Raw genomic sequence first — 20,771 nt, 5'->3', positions numbered from 1 at the left:
CAAAATAAATTTATGTTGTAACGTTTGTGCTTGAAAACATGCCTCTCATTCTGTACATCACCTTGTACCAAGTGGGAGACAGTTTTCACCCTCAGTCCCCTAGAGTCATGAATGGTCGTCACTGCAGATCAGAGGGCTTAGATCTTTCAAAGTTGATTTCCGTTATGATATTGTGGTCTTTGTATGCATAATTGTTCTACTTCTGCCCCCTTCAGTCTGCCTCACTTTGTAAGTCTTCCCAGGTTTCTCTGAATTCTCCTTTTTCTTTCCATATGTATAATAATATATTACATAGTAATAGCATTGCTTTAAGGTTTTGCACAGTGCTTTACATGTTAACTCATTAGAGCGTCACAACAGTTCTGAGGCAAGTGCTATTACTGTCTTATCTCCACCCCCCCTTTTTTTTTTAAAGATGAAGAAATTGGAGATGTGTTAGATTAAGTGATTTGCTCAACGTGATACAACAGTAGGTGTCTGAGGCAGATTTTTAATGTAAGTCTTCTTGACTCCTGGTCTAACAGTCTTTCTGCTACCTCACCTAGCTGCCAGTACATTGGTTCAGTCATTTGTTCAGCATTTCCTGGGTTGATAGGTACCTCCCTTAGCTTCTAGGTCTTTGCCATAACAAAGTGCTACTATAAATGTTGTGCATATGGATTTTTTTCTTCTTTCTTTGATCTCTTTACAATATTTATCTAGTAGAGGTATCACTGGGTTAAAATATTTGCTCACGTTAGTGGTCTGAGGGTGTATTTCTAAGTTATTTTGTAGGAACATTATGCCAGTTCACAGCTCTGCCAACTAACTATGCATTAGCGTGCAGGTCTTCCTACAGCCTCTCCAATTGTCATTTTCTCCATTTTTCCCATGTTTGTGAATCTGGTGGGTATGACATATGACATTAGAGTTGTTCTGATGTATATATGTCTCTTCTTATTAGTAATTATTGATAGCTTGGATTTCTTCCCTTAAAAATTGCCTACATATATCCTTTGATCACCTATGTGCTGGCATTTTTATGAGTTCTTGATAAAAACACCTTAAAAGTATTGGTAACAGTAATTAGTCAGCAAATGCTTAATAGTGCAGAGGCAAATATGTCCTTCACCTATCTTCGTAGGTCATGCTATCCTGTCATTTAGAATCTAGAATCTTCCTTTTTTAATGTTCTCTCTATAACCTGATATGAATGAGGGCTTATTACTGAAATTATTGTAAGAATTCTAAAGAATGTACAAGCTTTAGGAAAGATGCAGAATATTTAATACATTTTCCAGGCCTTAGGTAGCAATTTCATATATGGTAGGATTAAAATGCTGATTTATAATAAAGTGTACTAAGCAACCCTTATTAAGGAATATGAAGTCTTTTGTGCTTATTCGTACATTTGGTTTAGCCAGACGTGCTCTCCTAGTTCCAGCATGGGAATCATTCACTCTGTTATTGGGTTTGCATGAATGAACCAAGGTTTTTCTTGTACCATGTGTAGAAGGCAGAGACTCAGGGTATAACTTATATGTGAGCTGGAACAGAGATCATCTAAGTGTTTCATATTGTTGTATATAGATTTGACCATGGGAAAATACTATGCCTAGTCTGATTGATGTATGACATTGTAGTATAGGAACTGTTATTTCTTGTTCAAGCTTTTCTGCTTTGTTGTGATTAACTTGCAATGTAGTATGCTGTTATAATGGACAACTGAATTCCTTATTTCTTCTAGAGAACACTAAAGAATTTCAGTGTAAAATGTGCTTTCTTTCCCGATAATGGATGATACTTGTGCAGCACTTAAATCATCACAGAATTATTTATACACATTATTTCATATGATCCACACAGGCATATCTATTGTATCTAGCACAACACCAATAATGGGGCAGGTTCTGAGAGGTAGAAGGTGGTAGAAGATAGTTAAAAAGAATGAAGAGTCTCTGAAGAGAACTTGTAAGAATAGAACAGTCTCTGAAGAAAACAATTAGCCAAGTAACCAAATCAGTTTCCTACTTATGCAGAGATGATAGGATCAAACAGCACCCAAAAGAGCCAGGAAGAACCAGAAGCACCTTCCCTCACCAGCCTGAGTGGGCAAGAGTCCCACCACTGCCAAGCCTTTTGGTTTGTTCCATGAAAGAAAAGGCCTTCTGAAGAAAGAACCTCTTCTTCTCTACTTCTGTCTTTCTCATACAGCAAATTGAAACTTGCCATAAAGGAACCCTAAGTACTTGCTGAGGAAGAAGGATAACGAAAGCGTATTGTTTTTCAAACTTTTGATGCCCAAGTTAACAAACCCACAGACGCCTATATTTAAGACCAGAGTATGCTCAAGTCCTATAATACACAAGAGCACAACTGAGTCAGAAGCAGAGGAGCTTGGGAAAATGCAATAGACATTCAAAGCATAGAATTTGATTCTAGAATCTTTGAGGGTGGATCTGTCTTTTCCAAGAAACCTCTTCCTGCAAAGCCGCGTACCTCAGCCATTGTCTGTGACTTCAAGACTGAAGACAAGGATATAGGCGCAAGAGGTAAGATGGTAATTAGAATATCACTTTGAGTTCTATTCTAGGCTTTGTCCTACTGGGATTTTAGATTTTGCATATTCCAGAGAAAAAGCTCTTTACCATTATCCAGAAATCTCTTCCCTACTTTGAAGAACAAAGTCCAAATACTTTTCAGAGAAAATGAAGAAGAGCCAGCAGCAGTCAGAACTTGCCCCATACCACACTATGTAGTGCCTTTTAAACCCTAAATTTCAAAGCAGAGAACCATGGACACGTGCCCATCTCCTTTGATTTCTGGGACAAAGACTTGAAATTGCAGAAGGAAATGAAAACAAAAGAGCTACTGAAAGAAGAGGTACCTAACTAAGGTCAAGGCACAGTCCCTTACTCACCTGGACAATATCAGCATGCCAGAAATGAAGATGAAGACTCACCAAAGGACAGAGTAAAGAGGAGCTCCTGAAGTTCATTCATCTGGGTGCAGTAACTCAGAGAAGACCTCCTAACTCATGCAAACACTGCCATACATCAGGAATTCTTTGTTCCCCTCCCCCAGAGAAAACAAACAAAAATAGGCAAATGGCTGTGGTTGAAATTCAGAAATCCCAAAAGCCTGAGGGGGCTGGATAGTGGCAAGAAGAGAAGAAAAAAGAAGAAATCAGCCAGACTGTTAACATACATACATAAAGTGAATCCAATCTGCAAATACTGGAGTGTGACAGTGAAGCCCAGCAAGTAATCCACTTAACCATACCAGTATCTCCCAAATGTTCTAACAGATTCCAGTGTCTAATTCTTCTAGGTGTAAGCACACCCCTCTACAAGTTAAGGGGTCATTTCATGCTTTACCACCAGGCCACGTGGAAACACTTCTACAGACTCTTAACTATGCCACAAGGCTGTGTAGCCAAATGAAGATGGTAGATTTGTCATGAAATCTAGTTCTATTCAGAATCATTTGTGAGGGAACTGGAAGGAGCTTTCACTGGGGCTTCAGTTTGCTGGTATTTATTACAGCCTTTCACATAGTGCCAGATGGATGTCATTTGGCCAGTCTGGTCAACACTTGTGAAAATAGATTCTTTCCTCTCCTTCTCCCTGTAAATTCACTCTCTCAGTATGATCCATGACTCCTTTACCTTATCAGGGCAGTATCATTCCTCTCATGAAAAACACAGATTCAGTTTGCCTCTGGTAGAATGACTAGTGTGTCCTCTTCTACCTGCCCACCCTTGTTTATGGATAGGAATCAGAAGCAAGCTCCCCTGACATAATATGAACCTGAACTGATCTTTTAACTGCCACTATTACTTGCTTTTGCAGGAGAATGTACTCAGTGAGAGCAACCAAAACTATAAACCCTAACCAATACAAAAAACAAAACAAAAACCAGAAGCAAATATATCTTGGGAGCCATCCCTAACAATGTCATGCTGAGAAACAGGGAAAGAAGATCCGTGGAACATGCTGCAGTATTACCACTGCTGTCCCTCCCAGCCTCTTATTCCTTCACTGCACTCACTGGACCTGCTCAGAACTAGTAGTGCGTTACACCTTGCATTACACTACCCACTCACTCCGTCAGTATTCTGCTCTCCTCAGACCAAGGCCAGACTCCATGTCCACTTCACTGTGCCATACATTAGCAATCTTCTCAGCACTTCAGATATGTGAACCACTCACAATTCCCAGCTTCTTTCATAGCAGTGTTATGGAGAGGATTTCCTGCAATATGAATAGCAACGTTTTTCCCATTCCATAACATCCCAGTCACCTGTCAGCTGAAACTTTACTATATGCCTACACAAACTGCAGAGCAAACATTATCTGTGTTTGCCTCTTCCATAGGTTTCCCTAGGTGCAGTTCCTAGTATGTGAGTTTCTAGAAGAAGTGGTAGAATAGAAACAATTACCATACATGGCACTCAGACAGCATAGATGCTTCTCTAAAACAGTAAAAATTTGTGTTTGTCAAGGACTGTCCTGGGGAGTGAACTACAGGTAGTTGTTTCAGTGCCTAGAGCACTGGGGTTGGAAGTCAGGACGATCTCAGTTCAAATCCTTTCTCAGATACTAGGTGTATGACCCTGAGCAAATCACTTTATCTCTCTGTCTGTTTCCTCATTTGTAAAATGGGGATCACAATAGCAGCTACCTCAGGGTTGTGAGGATCAAACAACATGTAAAGCAGTTTGCAAACCTTAATGTGCTATATAAATGCTAGCAGTTGAATACTTTTAAAGATGATACTCCTATATTCCGTTACTCTTTTCATACCAGGATCTCTACCTCCTGGATGCCTCAGAGTCTTTCAGAACTTTCCCTGTTCTAGCAGACCCCTACTCCTGAGGGAGTAAATATGGTAGATTTTTCTGTCAATGCCCTTTCCCCAAGTTTCTCTTTCAATTTCTGATTACCTCTGGTCCCTCCCCCTCCCTTCTTTCCCTTTATCCTCATTCTCAGCCAGATTTATCTTCTTGTCTTTGTACTGGTGTTTTCCACCTATGTATGTTTTACCTGAAGTGCCAAGCCAAGTGAGTGATTTCAAATTTATGCCATGTTCTATTGTCCAGCAAACTGAGTGACTGAGGCCTTTGGCTAGGTGCCAGTTACATTGATTCCAGGTTTTCTCACTTTTCCCTGACTGACTTCTGGCCTTTTTGGCAAAGATCCTACTTCTCTTCCATTTCTCCAATCAATCATTTAGTTGTGCTTTTAGGCCCAGATAAATACTGTGGTCCCACATGCTGACCTAGTTAGATGCATGAATTAGCACTTAAACTCCTCCTGCAACCCTGGATCAGCAGTGTTTCCTAATAGCCCAGAAGATGCAGCCCATTATACAATCAATTAATGGTTCATTACCTTGCCTTAATGCTAGTATCAGAGTTGCAGGATCCTTCTTTTTTCTTGCATATACCCAGAAATTACAAGGTACTAAAACTTGAAACATAGAAGGTTCTCTAACAAGGTACTTTCCTCCTCAGGTGGTGGTCCTGTCAGTCAAGAGCAGCCCTACCTAGTTTTCTCACCAAAAAAAAAAAAAAAGGGTTATTCAGACTTGTTCATTTGTAAAGACTGTTTTCAAGGCCAATCCACAATGGCCAAGAAAAGCCATTTTCCTTGGTCAAAAAGCCAAGGAAAAAAATCCCTTCTCTACATTTCTGAAAAGTAGTTGGGGAATTTGAGCTCTTGTGGTCAGGGAAGATGCTTCTATGGGAGATTTGTAAAAGGAACTATCACAGTAACCTTTCTGACACTCCTTTCTGACACAACTGGGCTAGGGTATAAAGTTTTTGTAATGTAAGAGGCCCCCCTTTAGCTATCTTTCCTGATGATGAGGGATTGAGCTTAAGTGTGGAAGACATTAGAAAACAGGCAAATAAAGATGGTCCTTGAGCTGAACTGGTTGACTGCTACAGTCAAGATATAGTCAGGAGTCTTAAATTGTGAATCATTTTTTAAATCTAATGCTCTCTGTAGTCATCAACTTGGGCTGGATTTCCAAATTTTGAGGGCACATTAATATTTCTATAAGGAATTTAAGCATTTAAACTGATGTATACATAGCAGCATTTTCTCTCTTTAGCCTTTACTTTAATTGTCTAATATCCTTTTTAATAATTTATTTTAAAAATAGTCATAATTATCTACAATTTAATTGTTTTTCCGAAGTAGTTCCACTACTTTAATTTGTAGGTAAATTGATCCTTTTGAGACAGCTATTTCAGCAATATAGTACTCAATGATAGATCATTTTCTTTGTGTTTAAAGTTTACATTATTGACTTTAAGTAACTCAGATAAGATGTTTACAAATTCTTTAGCATACTCATACTTTTTTATGTGAAGCCTCTTTTCATATATGTGAATGTTGTTACCCAATAAAGGACATTAACGATGAGCAGTGATACGTAGAAGAATTGAGCTGACATTGACAAAGTCATTTCCACAAATGAAATATAATAATTGATTTTGATAATAAAAGATTAGCTGTTAGAACAAAAATAGAAAGTTTTATCTGCTGCCATTTTAAAAAATGTGTCAGAGATAGAAATATTAAGAGGGAAAGTGTAGCTAACATGTCAGGGTGTGACATTTGAAAGAAAGGAATAAGGTGGATTCTGGAAACCCAAAGCCTAGGAAGCTTGAATTGAGTTGTATAAAAATTCCAAGAAGTACTTTGAAAAACATGGTTTGTGAGCATTTGAAAAGGAAAGCAAAGACTATTACAAACTAGCACATTCCTTAAGAAAAATACTAATTTCATTTTCTTTTGTCAGGAATACAAGATTGATAGTTCAGGGTAATGCTGAAGATACTGTAAATTAGAACTTCATGAAAGCATTTCACAAAAATCATAATAGTATTTTTATGAACTTCTCATTAAGATTTAAGAGCTAGATGACAACATTTTTAGGTAAATTTTTAACTGATCAAAAAACTCTACCTAAAGAGTGTTCATTTGCCATTGCAAACTGACTATTCCTCTTCACTGTGATGTGCAGTCTCTCCACACCTGCCCTTCTGTTCCCACTGTATTTTGCTAAGCCATCATCTGTTCTCTGGCTCCATCCTCCTGCCTTCCTGGTATCAGCACCTGGTAAAGGTTCATCTCACTTCCTTGGTCCCCTTGTCTTACACTCACTCACACTTCGCCAAATGCCAGTCCTCGATTGCATGCTCTCTCCCATTCACCCCCTTCATTCCCACTCACATGCTGTTGAATAGAACTAGAGGAAGTCTCACAACTGTGCCTGCTGCTTGCACTCCACCTTGGTTATCTGCTCTCAGCTAAACCCTTACTGCAGCAAGGCAGAACTTTTGCTCCTTTTTAATTCTACATCCCATTTCCCATAGAGTCTATTCCAAACCTTCTTTTCTCTCCTTAAACCCTCAACACTACTCCATTCCTCTACTCTTTCAGCTCAGGTCCTTGCCTCATACTTTAACCTAAAACAAGACTTTTTCTAAATCTCCTCCCTTCTTCCTCATCTCTGAGCTCTGTGATTTCATCCTCCTACCATTTCTTTCTTTTCAGGCTTTGATGAAGAGGTTGCCTTCTCACTAAGGCCAGCCCCTCAACTTGCACCCTTGATCCCATCCCCTTCAGCCTTCTCCAGCAGATTGGCTCCACTCTCATCCCCTTCCCACCTACCACCTTTATCTGTCTCTCCTTTCTGTCTCTCTGTCTCTCCCCGGTGAGGACAAAAAACAAAGTTAGGAGTTGCAAGGTAGAGGGAAAGATGGAATGATAAAGGATCAGATAAAGGAATTTCAAAGTTCATGAACATGGAGGAGGAACACTTGTGAGTGATGGAAGTTTTCAAGGATGTGACCATTTCTTTGTATAGCCAATATAAAGTGGAAGGTATAGTCATGGGAACTGAGTAGATTTGAGGCACTGGTAAGTTAGGTTGCAGGAATATCAGTATGTATGTTCATGTTCCCTAGTATGAGGGCAGAATTTGAAGTGGAGAGATACTATGAGCCAGACACTTAACTCATTAAAGGAAGGAAGGAGAATATCCTAGGGGAGTTGCTAGATAATAACCTCCAGAATCTTGAGTGAGTGTTATATTTGGATTGAGTGACTCCCAAAGGAGGAGAGGTTACTGACTGGTAGTAGAAAATCTAGAATTACCAATGGAGAACAAAGAGTAAACCAGCTCTCCCACCACAACTCATAAGTTGGCAATTACGAGTATGAACAGGGTGGCCAAAAATGCAGTTTTAACAGAAAATAAAAGATTTAATATGAAAGCAAGTTTGTTAAAGAGCAGTCATTACAAAGCACAGTGAAAAGGTCAAATTTGGAGTGGGATGAGAGTAAGGGAATTAACAGTGGTAGATGTCTTTTGTATGACATCCAGGCATTTGGAATCACTAGGCTGGGGAGAATTTGGGGATGGATGTATGCTAACCATTATAAAATGAGTTGAGGCAGAGGGTTGATGGTGGAGGGAGGTCTGTTGAGGGAGGCAGGTAATTAGACAATTCAAGGTTCTTTCCTCTAGGTCCAATCTTGTAGCATAGTGGTGATCTTTTGTCTTGTGAGGAGGCCCAGGAGGCACACCTGCACAGCAAGCGAAGCAAGTGAAGGTATGATCTAGGGAAGTCTAGACAGGAATCAAGAGCTAGTAGTTTGAGGTGGGTCTGATCCATGGGAGGACTTCCAGAACACTGGAGAAGTCCCTGCAGTGTTTACTGAGGCCAAGAGCCAAGTGGCCTATATCCAGGGATGATAAATATTTCCTTGGAAAGGCTCTGTTGCAAAGGCATAAGAGGCAGGTGGCCTAAAGCAGAGTTCCTTGGGAAGACTCATTTAATGAAATAGGCTAGACTAGAGGTACATTTAATATAAGATAGAGATTCTGAGAAAATGTATTATTTTTAACAAGGAGTCTAAAATTACAGTTAAGTTATATAAATTTATCCTCAAATTTTAGTTTTTAGTCCTATAACAGATGTTCTGTAGATTCAGTTTTTTCTCCTAAATGCAATACTTTACATTAAAATGAAAGGTAACATGGCATAGTAAAAAGAATGTTGAAGCTAGTTAAGTTAGACAATAGAAGTCCAGCCTAGGTTCAATCCTGGCCCTATTATAACTTGATGTCATTACTTTTGTTAAGCTTTGATTTCCTTCTCTGTAAAATGAAGATGGTAATACTATACCCTATATGTCTTTCAGGGTTTTATATCTTATGAAGCGTATGTGGTTTTTTAAATTATAAAACATTATAAAAATGTATACAGTGGTATTATGTTTTTACTTCTAATTCCTAGTACAGTACATTAAATATTAAGCACCAGGGGGTGCTTGATAAATGTTTATTGATTTGTGCAATTTCATCATTTCAATTTTGATCTAATACTCCAGCCTGTTAAAAATATTCTGGGAACATGATTCTGCCGTTTAGCATATTCTTTTTTTCTGCCAAGTTTTGTGTCAGCTGCAGATCTGATTAAGGCATAGTGGTATGTCTTCAATATAGTCATCCAGATTGTTGGTAAAAATGTCCAGTAGTACAAGACCAACTTTGTATTGAGATTTTAAATAGGGATATGTGTTTACCATTGTCATGGAAGATATCCTGTATAAAATTCAAAAATAGTCTTCATTAATAGCAGGTTCTTCAAATATTCCTAATTAGAGAGGACATTGTACCTATATGTACTTACTACTGTATTTTTTTATGACACCCCTCCATTAGGTATGCCTTTTATTATGTTATAGTAATTAAAATCCAGAGGACTGTAAACTGAATGCAAAACTCAAGAAAATGACTAATGACATTAATTTTGCTTTTAATTTTTTTCTTTATCATGTTAATTAGATACAATTAGTCTGTTTACTGCATAGTTTTATTCTAGAAGTATGTATGTGTGCATGTATGCTTCTGATTAATGTGAAGCACAGCATTTACACACAAAAACATGATAAAGATAGATTAAGGATTTGGGTTTTTTTTTTTTAATCTAGTATAGATAATTCTCTAGAAAGGAAATGTCTGCAATTTATACTTTCAGTGTTCCCTGGGAACTGTGTGTGGTAAAGTAACTTATCCAGGCCAATATAGCCGATTTCTGTCAGAGGAAGGCTTGAATCTAGGTCTTCTTGCCCCCAAGGCTATCCCTATATCTACTATGCCATGCTGTCCCTAATAAAAAAATATTAAGCCTTTTAAAATAATTTAATTCATAAGGCCCTACTGAGTTTTCTGAAAATCTCCTATCTTTTTTTGGCCTTTTTTTTATCCTCAGCAACAGCCATTATTTTTATTGTGGGATTTATAAACAGCCTAGCTCCACTTGATCTTCTAACTCTGATACACTGGATCAATTTTTAAGGCTAGCTGTCAAATATACACACATGTGTATGCATGGACAGTGTACACAGTTGTATGGGCCATTTCCAAACCATGCTACCTATACTCTCTGGTGGTTTTCCTCATTTCTCTCTCACAAGAATCTGCCTCTGTTCCTTGGACCCTGGAAATCAGGCCTCCACATCACTTTCTGACCATTTCCAAGTTGTGCTGCCACATATGTTCCCCTGATCCTCTGCCCTTTATGTGTTCAGTCTTCCCCATTAGAATGTAAGCATCTTGAGGGCAGGGGCGTTTTGCTTTATACAGTGCCTGGCACATATATAATCAATTGTTCAAAAATGTTTGATTTATTCATATATTTATATGTGTATCTGTATACTGTATATGTCTATATAAAGATTTATCTGCTGCAAAAGAACACCAGAAAGGTTTTCATCTGTAGCACTTTGGCATCTTTTTCAGGCATATGTGCTGACTTCTGTTTTAGTGTTTAACATGTCTTCCTTGGAATACAGCCTGGAATTAATGCTGAAAAGCACTTACTTGATTGGCACATCCATCTATTCAATGCCATCTTATTTCATTAGTAACAGAGTTGTGAGATAACTTAATTATATGTGAGATATAACTAGTGGTCCAAGCCAAAAGAACAGGGACATTTTATATTTTCCCAGATACATACAAACACTATTGATGTATCAGGTTGAGGGTAGGTCAGACCTAACGTATCAGTATCCTTATTGAACTGGGTTATGCTGAGTGATTGTTTTCAATGTCAAATGTCCCATGAGGAAATTAATTTTTAGGAAGAAAAGTGAATGCACATTCTTTTTAAACTCAGATGATTTATATGAATTAAAAACTAGTATCCCCTAGCTGCTCAGAATCTTGTCCATCACAGGCAATAGACTTCCTTTTATCTAGAAAAAGTCAAGTGACCAAAAGAAACAGAAAAATGTGACTAATTTGCAATAATTTGTTTCCCATTTTTTTCAGTCTTACCTACTTTGGCATTCAAGATATCATACAAATGATGACAAAGTTAGCCATTGTGATAGAAATATACTTTATGTCTATAATTTGACTTGTATATTCTAAATTAATTATCAATGAAAAATGTCAAGATTCTTTTGCAGTTTTGCAATTACTTAAATTTAAATTTTGTAATCAGTATTTTTATTTTTTCAACTTTCAATGAGATATATTTTTTAAAATATTAGCCAGTTTCTATAAAAACTAAGTTACTGGTAGAAGGCAAAGCCTCACCTCCTAAGAGACATTTTAAGCCTTTTTAAGAATGTGATTTCTGAGGCTGGCATCCAACCCAGGAAGAGACTTAGAAGGCACTTAGACCATTTAGTGCCCATAGTTCCATAAATCAGAGCTTGATGTCTTGACTTGTGTCTTAACGTCAATAAAATCATAGCTCTCCAGTGAACTTTTTCTTTGATTCTTTAGTCCCTTTGTGACCACAATAAAATCTCCTAAGTATGTCCCATTCTGCTAAATAAAAATACATTTTACGGCTCCAAAATTTAACCTTAATAGGTGCAACTAAAAAATGAGGTAATGTTATAGTTAACATTTTAGGGATTGCCAATAAATAAGAATCGATATGCTTTGAATTTTCCTACAACAGATGGGTCAAAGGTTATACTTATTTTTCAAGAAGCAGTGAACATACTTCTTATAAACATTTTCCCAAGTAGGCAGGTGTGGCACTTGCCCTTTTTTATATGAGGAGAGTTCCAGGACCATGATTTTCTACATCCCAGAAATATATTTATGAATTTCTGACAAATTTAATTTTCTGAGCTGGTGCTGATCTCTCTCTATATATATTCAACATTTTCACTTAAGTGATCAGTATTCAGTTAGAAGATATTCTGTCCCCTTCATTCTTCCTTACTCTCATCCACATCCTGAAGGAGTTGATGGTGTTAATGATGTTATATGCCATTTAAACAAAATATTTTTTTTAAATTAGACAGTTATATTCATTCTATTTTGCATTCTAACCACAGAGAGAAAAAAGTAGCTGAATTTTAGAGGAAATACCCATCTCCAACTCAACTCAATAAGCATTATCGAGGGCATACTATGTGTAAGGCACTGTGATAGATGCTAGGGATACAAAGAAAAAAAAAGTTCCCAACCTCAGCCTTACATTCATGTGTTTTTTGGGGTCATGGAGGAGTTGGAGGGGAATGAACATAAAAATAAGCATATCTATATCTATACGTATGTACATATGTACGTATCTATCTATCTAAAGAGGGACAAAGGGAGAGAAATCAAGGAAGACTTCCCGTAGGAGGTGGCACATGAACTGAGCCTTGAAGGAAACAAGGGATCCCAGGAGGCTGAGATGTAGAAATGCATTCCAGACATAGAATGTACCCTTTTAAAGGGACCAGAGTTGGGAGACAGAAAGGCAGGTAGGAGACAGCAAGGTACAGTTAGTGCTAGATTTGGCATTAGAGAGTCAAGTTCAAATGACTAGGGTTAAATAAATAATGTAACTTCTATGGGTCTTAGTTTCATCTTCTGTAAAATGAGGGTGTTGGGCTATCTGACTTCTGAGATACCTTCTAACTTTAACTATCTTATGATTTTTTGGTAGACCACTTTGATGGGAAATAGTATTTAAAAAATGTGAAATAATACTAGAAAAGCAGAGAGACTGAAGTTGGATTGTGAAGGGCTTTACATGACAAACCAAGGAATTTATATTTTATCATAAAGGCAATAGCAAGTCACTGAATTTTTGAGCAGAGGAATGACTTGGCCATCCTTATGCTTCAAGAAGATTAATTGTGACAGATGGGTAGAGTGATAGATTGACAGAATAGAGAGTAGGAGCTGGGACTCAAAATGAGAGGTTATAGTGTTAAAGTGGGCTTTTTTTTTAAACTATACATTACTATGTATATTGTATGTATGTATTATATTACTATACATTTATTACGAAGGCTTGAACTACAGTGGTGGCCATTTAAGTGTAGAGAAAAGAATGGATAGAAAATATGTTAAGAGCTATAAACTGACAAGACTTGTCAAATGGTTGATAAAGGGGTGAAGAAGAGGTAGAAGCCAAGGGTGATGGTGAGTTTGCATACCCAAAGTAAATGGATAGAGAGTAGGTACTGCCCCCAGTGAAAATAGGGAAGTGTGGAGGAAAGGCAGGTGGAGTTGAGGGGTAGGAGGAGAAGTGGAAGATAGGAAGTTGTTGTTGACATTTCAAATTGGAGATGCCTAAGGGACATCTAGCTGAAGGTTTCCAGTAGGCAGCTGGTGATGTGGGACCAGAGTTCAAGAAAAAGATTAGGGCTAGGTATATATAGATCTGGGAATCATTTGCATAGTGATAATTTAACCCATGGGAGTTAAGAGAGAAGGGGGAAGCCTAGGACAAAGCATTAGAAAGCACCCATGTTTAGAAGACAGAACATGGATGATGATCCAGCAAAGATGACTGAAAAGGATCAGACAGACAGGTAGGAGAAGAAAAAGAGGGGAATACCCAGGTAGGAAAAACTATCCACTAAGACAGGATGATCCACACTCTCAGATGCTGCATAGAGATTGAGAATGATGAATGGGAAAATGCCATTTCATTTAGCAGTTAAGAGATTGATGGTAATCTGGGAGACACTGGTTTCAATTGCATGGTCAGATTAGAAGCCATACTGCAAGGAACTGAAAATTGATTGAGAAGAGAGGACGTGAGGGCAACAAGCAGAGATAACTTTTTCTGGGAGTTTGGTTGCAAAAAGGATGGAGATATAGGATGACAGGGGAACTTTGAGGGAATAAAAGGGTCAAGTTAATTTTTTTGATTAAAAATGTAACAGATCTGGGCATATTTATAAACAAGGAAGAAACCAGAAGACAGATTGAAGATCAGGTAATAATGGAGAGAGCAAGTTCTTGGAGAAGGCAGAATCAAGAACACAAGTAGAGGAGTTGGCCTTGGCAAGAAGGGCAACCTTTTTGTTAGAACCTTATCAGCAAAAGAGGAGAAAATAGGAGAAGTAATGCAGGGGCTTGTGATGAGGGAGACGGAGAGGAGAAGTGCACAACAGATAGTGTCTTTTCTCAGCAAAGTCAGGGATCTAAGTTCTCAGCTAAGAGTGAGCAGGAAGGAGATGGGAGATGAGGTTTGCAGCAGCCACAGTGGGGGTGGGGGTGCAATAATCAGGAAAATTAAAGGATTACTCTGTAGCATTTGGGGTTCTAGTTAAAATTAGGTGACATACATTTTTAGTCAGTGGCATTCAGTACGTACATAAGCACACAGAAGGCCGATGGCAGGAGTAACCCAGGGCAGGATTTAGCAAGACGTGTGCATTAATAGAACACAAAGACAATTTAGGAATAGAGGACAGTGTATAAACTAGTTAACTATAGGGTCAAGATAACAAAGAGGAGAAACTGCGGTCAGAGCAAGAGGTAGGATAAGGATGCAGAATAGGTTTAGAGGGAAGGAGGTACAAGGAGAGACAGGAGCATTTGGTTAGAAATTGCAGCATTCTAGGACCATGGAGATATAGAGGTTTGTGATGAGACCAGTAGTATGAACATCCCTTTGTGTGGCTGAGGTAGAATGACAGTGTAGGCTGTGAGCACTGAGGAGGTTGATGAACTGGAACTTCCGGCATTTAATGGGAAGTAGAAGGTGCTGCTTTGTTTATGCATCAGTTACTTCCCAGCTATTTTAAAAATCTCACCTTGAGGATTTAGTGTGAAATACTAAGGTCATGCTATGGTTGCAAAATGCATTAAATTAGATTTGAAAATAAGCAAACTTTCAACACTCCTTCACTACCACATCCACTCAACCAAAACTAAAAATGTCTCATAGATCTTCACTAATCATTAATCACAGCTCTTCTGCTAAGATGCGATGGAATCTTGAGGAAGATATGAAAGCCTTATCAAGGTATTTTTGTAAGTAGGGAATTGTAGAAAAGTCTTTTTCGGTTTTTTTGGAGATGCATCAGACCTTTATTTTGATACTCTCTTCTATAGGAAGTGTAGTGGTACACAGCATCATTTAGAAGAGAGAAAAGGAACCAGGAAACCAAGAACAAAGAATCTCAAGCCACAGATAAAGCCTGAACTCCCTCTGCAACATAATAATCAGTCAGCTTTTATGTATGTGAAGTCCTTCAGGAAATGAAAACTAAGCTTGGCCTGGAGTCTTACAAAACTTGCTAGACATGTGGTCATGGACAAATCACTTAACCTCTGCCTCAGTTTCCTCAGCTGTAAAATGGGGATAATAATTAGCACCTTCCCCACAGGGTTATTTTGAAGCCCAAGTGAGATATCTGTTAAATACTTAGCACAGTGCCATTTACATTATAGGCACTTAATTCTTGTTCCTTTCACTACCTTCAGAAGCTCATTCTGCTTCTGAACATCTCTAGTTGCTAGAAAAATTTTCCTTTATTTAACTGACATCTTCTTAATATTTCTGCCCATTGCTCTTAATTTACCTTTTGGAACCAAGCAAAATTAATCCTAAACCTTCTTCCATGTAACAGACCTTTAGATTTTTTGATACTTAAAATAACTCCCCCAGGTTTTCTCTTCACCAAGTAGAACATTCTCGATTTCTTGAATATATGATGGGTGCTTAATTTCAACATTTAAGTTTTAGGCCACTTTTGTGGCCAGGTATGATTCTAGATTGGTAGGGTTATTTCACAGGTTTTCCCTATGTTAGTAGAAGCAGTAATGATGTTGGTGATGGGCTATCCAGCTGGACTAGGCCTTTATTCCACTCCATGGGCCTGTATTTGGAGTATCCATGGGAAACAGATGCTTAAAAGATGACACTTGTCTGGGAATGTCTTGCCTTTGTCTTCATCTGTGCTTCAATTATTCCCATGTCATTCGACAAATATGGCCTTTTACCTCAGGAAGGCTGTGTAGAAATTAAGAAAACCAATATACAATAGCACCATGACTATGAAATGCTTGTTACATCAGTATAATTAAACTTTCTCTTATGACCTTCCCTCTTCATTTCTGTCTTTCCTTCCCCAAAATCTCACCAAATCCACACCCATACTATCAATCACATGTAGAATTAGGACTCTTGTATAAAGAAGGAAAGACTAGGGCTGTAGACTCTGACACTAGGCAAATTACTTAACTTTTCTAGGTTTCAGTTTCTTCATATTTTGATTACAGGGATTAATCCTTTATTCTCATTAGGTGGTAAACTCCTTAAGGGCAGGAACTGTGTATTCATTTGTATCCCTGGCACTAAGCAGAATATTTTGTATATAGAATGTGCTTGATGTTTCCTAAAATCACTGCTAATGTTCTGTGGATCTGCAGTTAGCTAGCCAAGTTTGAGGCCGGGGATAAGAGATTATCTTAGTCAATGATATGTATTTATATTAGTATACTTGTGTATACATTTATATTTCAGTAGATTAAAATTAATTTCATTTTTAGAATTTTCATAATGTATAATTCCCTTGAAAATAGAGATACTCTGGATGGTCATTAAAACTAAGTTAGGAATCATAACTTGGAATAACCTAGAGTAAGTGATTACACTATGCATCTATTAAGAGAAATAAATCTCTATATATGAAGTTTTGATGAATTTTTTCTCATATTACTCTTTAAAATATTTAATAACTAGCATCAATACAGCACTTTACAAATATTATCTAATTTTATCCTCACAGCCTGAGATAGTTGCTATTATTCCCCCATTTTAAAGATGAAGAACACTGGGAAGGTAAGGTTAAGAAATAACTCTCTAGGAGAATGGGGTGAGTACAGGGACACATGCAGGACCATGTAAAAATATACCAATAAAAGCACGTATATTTTTAAAAGCATTGTTTAAAAAGCATTGTTGATTGTGCTCTTATACAGATCTTCACAAGGAGGTAATATAGTAATTGTATAAAAGTATTAGAACTGTTTGTTGGGCTGTAAGCCTAGGTGTATGTAGTTCCATCACCTAACATTACTTGGGTTTTGAGTGGCATTCATTAAGCCTAAAAACAATATAACCTTACCTCCAAGGTACAAACATCATGGTTTTAGTTATATTTTCAATAAGGTACTTACTTCTCATCCTTCACTACAAAGGTGGTTGAAATGTTCTCCTGTAATTAACCTATAAAAAGAATCACTTTATCCTACATCAATATCAAACTTTTCTCTTCCCCAGTATCTAGTACAGTGCTGTGTATACAGTATGTTGTCCACCACCTTTCTTTCCCCTTAAATCTCCAGTTCTTCCAGGTCCCCATACCTCCTCCCTCCCTCTCATCAGAGGATCCCAACTTATATAAATGTTTAGCATCCTTTCCTCCTTCCTGCATCCCACTCTCCTGTTACTACTTGAGATTTCCATTTCAGCAATCCTTGATGGTTCTCCCTACCTATAAACAGTGGCACAGGCACAGTAGGGGGTATGAAATTATCTGTCTTCAGCAAACTTCCTCCCCACAATATGACACAGTAGATTTAAACCACTGTTAATTTCAGAACCAGCTTATAGCTGGAAGATTTTTTTCTCACTTGTTAAAATAAAGGATTATAGTATAATTGTGTGTATGTGTGTATAAAACTATAGTTGTCACATAGCTTTACAGAATAAAGATTAGGTAGTTAGGTCCTAAAGGAATGTTTGTCACGGACATATTCAGATAGACATTCTTAGTACAGTATACAAATTACCCCTTATTTTAAAGGTAAGGTTTGAGGTAAACTGTATCACTAACTGCCTTTCGGACATTCCAAATGGATACACCATAGGCATCTCAAACTCAATTGTTTAAAACAGAACTCATTATCTCCCTCCCCACTCCAAAACCTCTATTTTGCTATTTTGTTTTCAGCTCTTCCCTCCAGCCTCCCCCTCCCCCATCTAATCTATTATCATTGTCTAATCATTGTCAAGCCTCAGTTTTCCCTCCAGTCTACCTTTCTAACGTGTTCCCTTTCCACTCACAACCACCTACCTGATGGAGTTCCTCAATCACCTGTGACCCAACTGACTACAAGTTACCTAACTGGTCTCCTTGCTTCTAGTCATTCCCTAGTACCATACAATCTTCAAAGCTGCCAGGTTAGTTTTCCTAGAGCACATACTATATTACTCCCTACTCAAGCTCCACATGGATTCAGTTACCTCTAGGATCACATACAAATCCCAGGTTTGGCATTTAAGACCCTTCACAGTCTGACTCCACTAGAATCTTTCTAGGTTCACTACACTTAGGTTTCCTTGATATTCTCTACCTGAAATACTGTCTTGTCTCCACCCCATAGAATCTTTAGCTTCATTCATTGCTCAGGTCTAGGGCCACCTCCTACATGAGGCCTACCCTGATTGGCCAATTGCCCTACTCCTTCCCCATCAAAAATTATTTGTATTGTCTTTATATTTTACATTTATTTAATGTCAATATTCTTTCTCCACAGTAGAATGCAAGCTGTTTGAGGAGATTGTTTTGTTTTTAATCTTTGTCCTGCCTAGTACATAGTGCCTAATATACAGTTATAAATGCTTGTTAAAATGAATGAATGCATCTGAATTAAGTCTTTTTAGGTAGTAAAGTAAGCCAATGAGAAATACCACTTCCCCCAATCAGCAATCATGACTTTAAATGTTGATTTTTTTATAGGATTTGTAACACATTTAAGTTCCAAGTAACACATCTAAATTCAAAAGCATTGAGGAGGCTTATAAAAAGTAAATGTGAAATATGACAATTAAGGATAAAAGCTGAACAAACAGCTCTTAAAGAAGCAAAAGGCACAGTTGTTAGCAGGCATGTGATATGTTATAATTCCTATAGCTAGCAGTGGACTTGGCTTTGTTTCCTAGCAACTAACTCCCCCCCCCAAAAAAGGCAAGAAATAAAGTCAATGTTTGACACTCCCCCCCAAAAAATTGTCTGTAATTTATAACAAATGCTACAAGTTGGAAAGAGGACAAGACCAGGAGTTAGAATGCTTAGGATCAGGTCTAGCTCTTACATTTGAGAAAAACATGTTAAGCTCCCAGGGCTTCAGTTCCCTCATCTGTAAAATAAGAGAAATGCACTAGGTGATCTATATGGTTTCTTCCATCTCTTACATTCAGTTATTCCATGTATAAGACATTTCATATAGCAAAGAATTTAATCTCTTTAATGAGTTTTACAAAAGACAAAGAAATGCTATTCAAAATGGATGCTTCTTGTTCTGTTTTTCTTTATTTTCTGATTATGCCTTCGAACATTTACTTATATAACATCTAGACAGCTTTAAGTCAAAAATTCAGTTTCCTTATTCCTTAATAGCCAGTTTTAGAAAATGAATAGTCATCCCAGTTTTTAGAAAGCTATTCACAAAAACATCAATGCAGTTACGCTGTTAAAAGACATTTTGTTGTTCAGTCATTTCAGTTGTGCCTGACTCTTCATGACCCCATTTGGGGTTTTCTTGGCAAAGATACTAGAATGGTTTGCCATTTTCTTCTTCAGCTCATTTTATGAAGAAACTAAGGAAAACAGGGTTAAATAACTTGCCCAGGGTTGCATAGCTAGTAAACGTCTGAAGCCAGATTTGATCTAATGTCAAACTTTAAGCAATGGTTTCAAGTGAACAAATATTCAAGTTGTCTAGACAAATATTGTAGTTTTTTTTTAAAGTTATTTCAACTCCGTACTAAGGTTTCAATTCAGAAAAGGAGTCCACCTTGCAAAAATGGAGAAAAAAAGTTAAAAAAATGAATATTACCTCTCTGTGAGTGCCTTCAACTACAGATCACGACTTCCTGCCCTACAGCTTAAAATCTATAACTTTCACTGTATTAATCATAATCATACATAGCTTTTCCTAATAGACCTATCACTATGTATTTCTTTGTTTCATCTCTCCATAGTCATCAATTGCAGATCAAGCTATAGTGGTGCAAGTATAGATTTAATATACTCAATATCACATTCAGGACAATTGTGTCTAGTTGTACATTTGTGTTATGTAAGGGTGCCATATTACATAAGGATAATCTTTCACTTAAATGACTGAGAACAGTAAATTCGCTATTAAAAATATAAAATGCTCTCATTACAGATCCTAGAAGAAAAGGATATTACCTAGGCCTCTGATTTCCATTATTATTTAATACAATTTATACCAAACATTATGTAGATTATATGACTTCTGTTTTGACAAAAGCCTTATTCCCATCTTTTTAAACAATAAGTATGATAATATTCTGAAAATAGGAAGTTTTAGGAGATAAGGGAAAAATTAAATGTGAAGTGATGTCATTTTTTTTTTCTGTGAATAGTAGTTTAACACTGAGGTCTCCCTTTTGGGCATTCACAGCTGTTTAAGACAAAGTTCCTATTCCCTCTGGGTGGCTGAATACACTATTGTAAGTTCTCTGTTGGAAGATT

General features: G+C 37.4%; 1 protein-coding gene and 1 pseudogene across 10 annotated transcripts in view; both read left to right on the top strand.

Annotated features, from left to right (window-relative positions):
- The window catches only part of ECHDC1 (ethylmalonyl-CoA decarboxylase 1), a 74,869-nt gene that overhangs the window by 49,977 nt on the left and 4,121 nt on the right, over positions 1 to 20,771 (top strand). For 2 of the 10 annotated variants that reach the window (XM_072643267.1, XM_072643263.1), the window contains exon 7: positions 17,052 to 17,104. The exons of 4 other annotated variants lie outside the window; for them this stretch is intronic. In XM_072643267.1, coding sequence (XP_072499368.1) covers positions 17,052 to 17,084 — 33 coding nt within the window. In that variant the 3' untranslated portion in view covers positions 17,085 to 17,104. Of the gene's footprint in view, positions 1 to 15,372; positions 16,733 to 17,051; positions 17,105 to 20,771 lie in introns of those variants that run through there. 4 more of the 10 variants (XM_072643262.1, XM_072643266.1, XM_072643261.1 and 1 more) reach the window with 4 other exon arrangements.
- LOC140530417 (targeting protein for Xklp2-like) lies at positions 39 to 15,366 on the top strand (annotated as a pseudogene).

This window comes from Notamacropus eugenii, chromosome 2 (genome assembly GCF_028372415.1).
Source record: "Notamacropus eugenii isolate mMacEug1 chromosome 2, mMacEug1.pri_v2, whole genome shotgun sequence".
Taxonomy (NCBI): domain Eukaryota; kingdom Metazoa; phylum Chordata; class Mammalia; order Diprotodontia; family Macropodidae; genus Notamacropus; species Notamacropus eugenii.
Note: the sequence above shows the minus strand (reverse complement) of the source record. Positions and strands in the feature narration are given on the sequence as shown.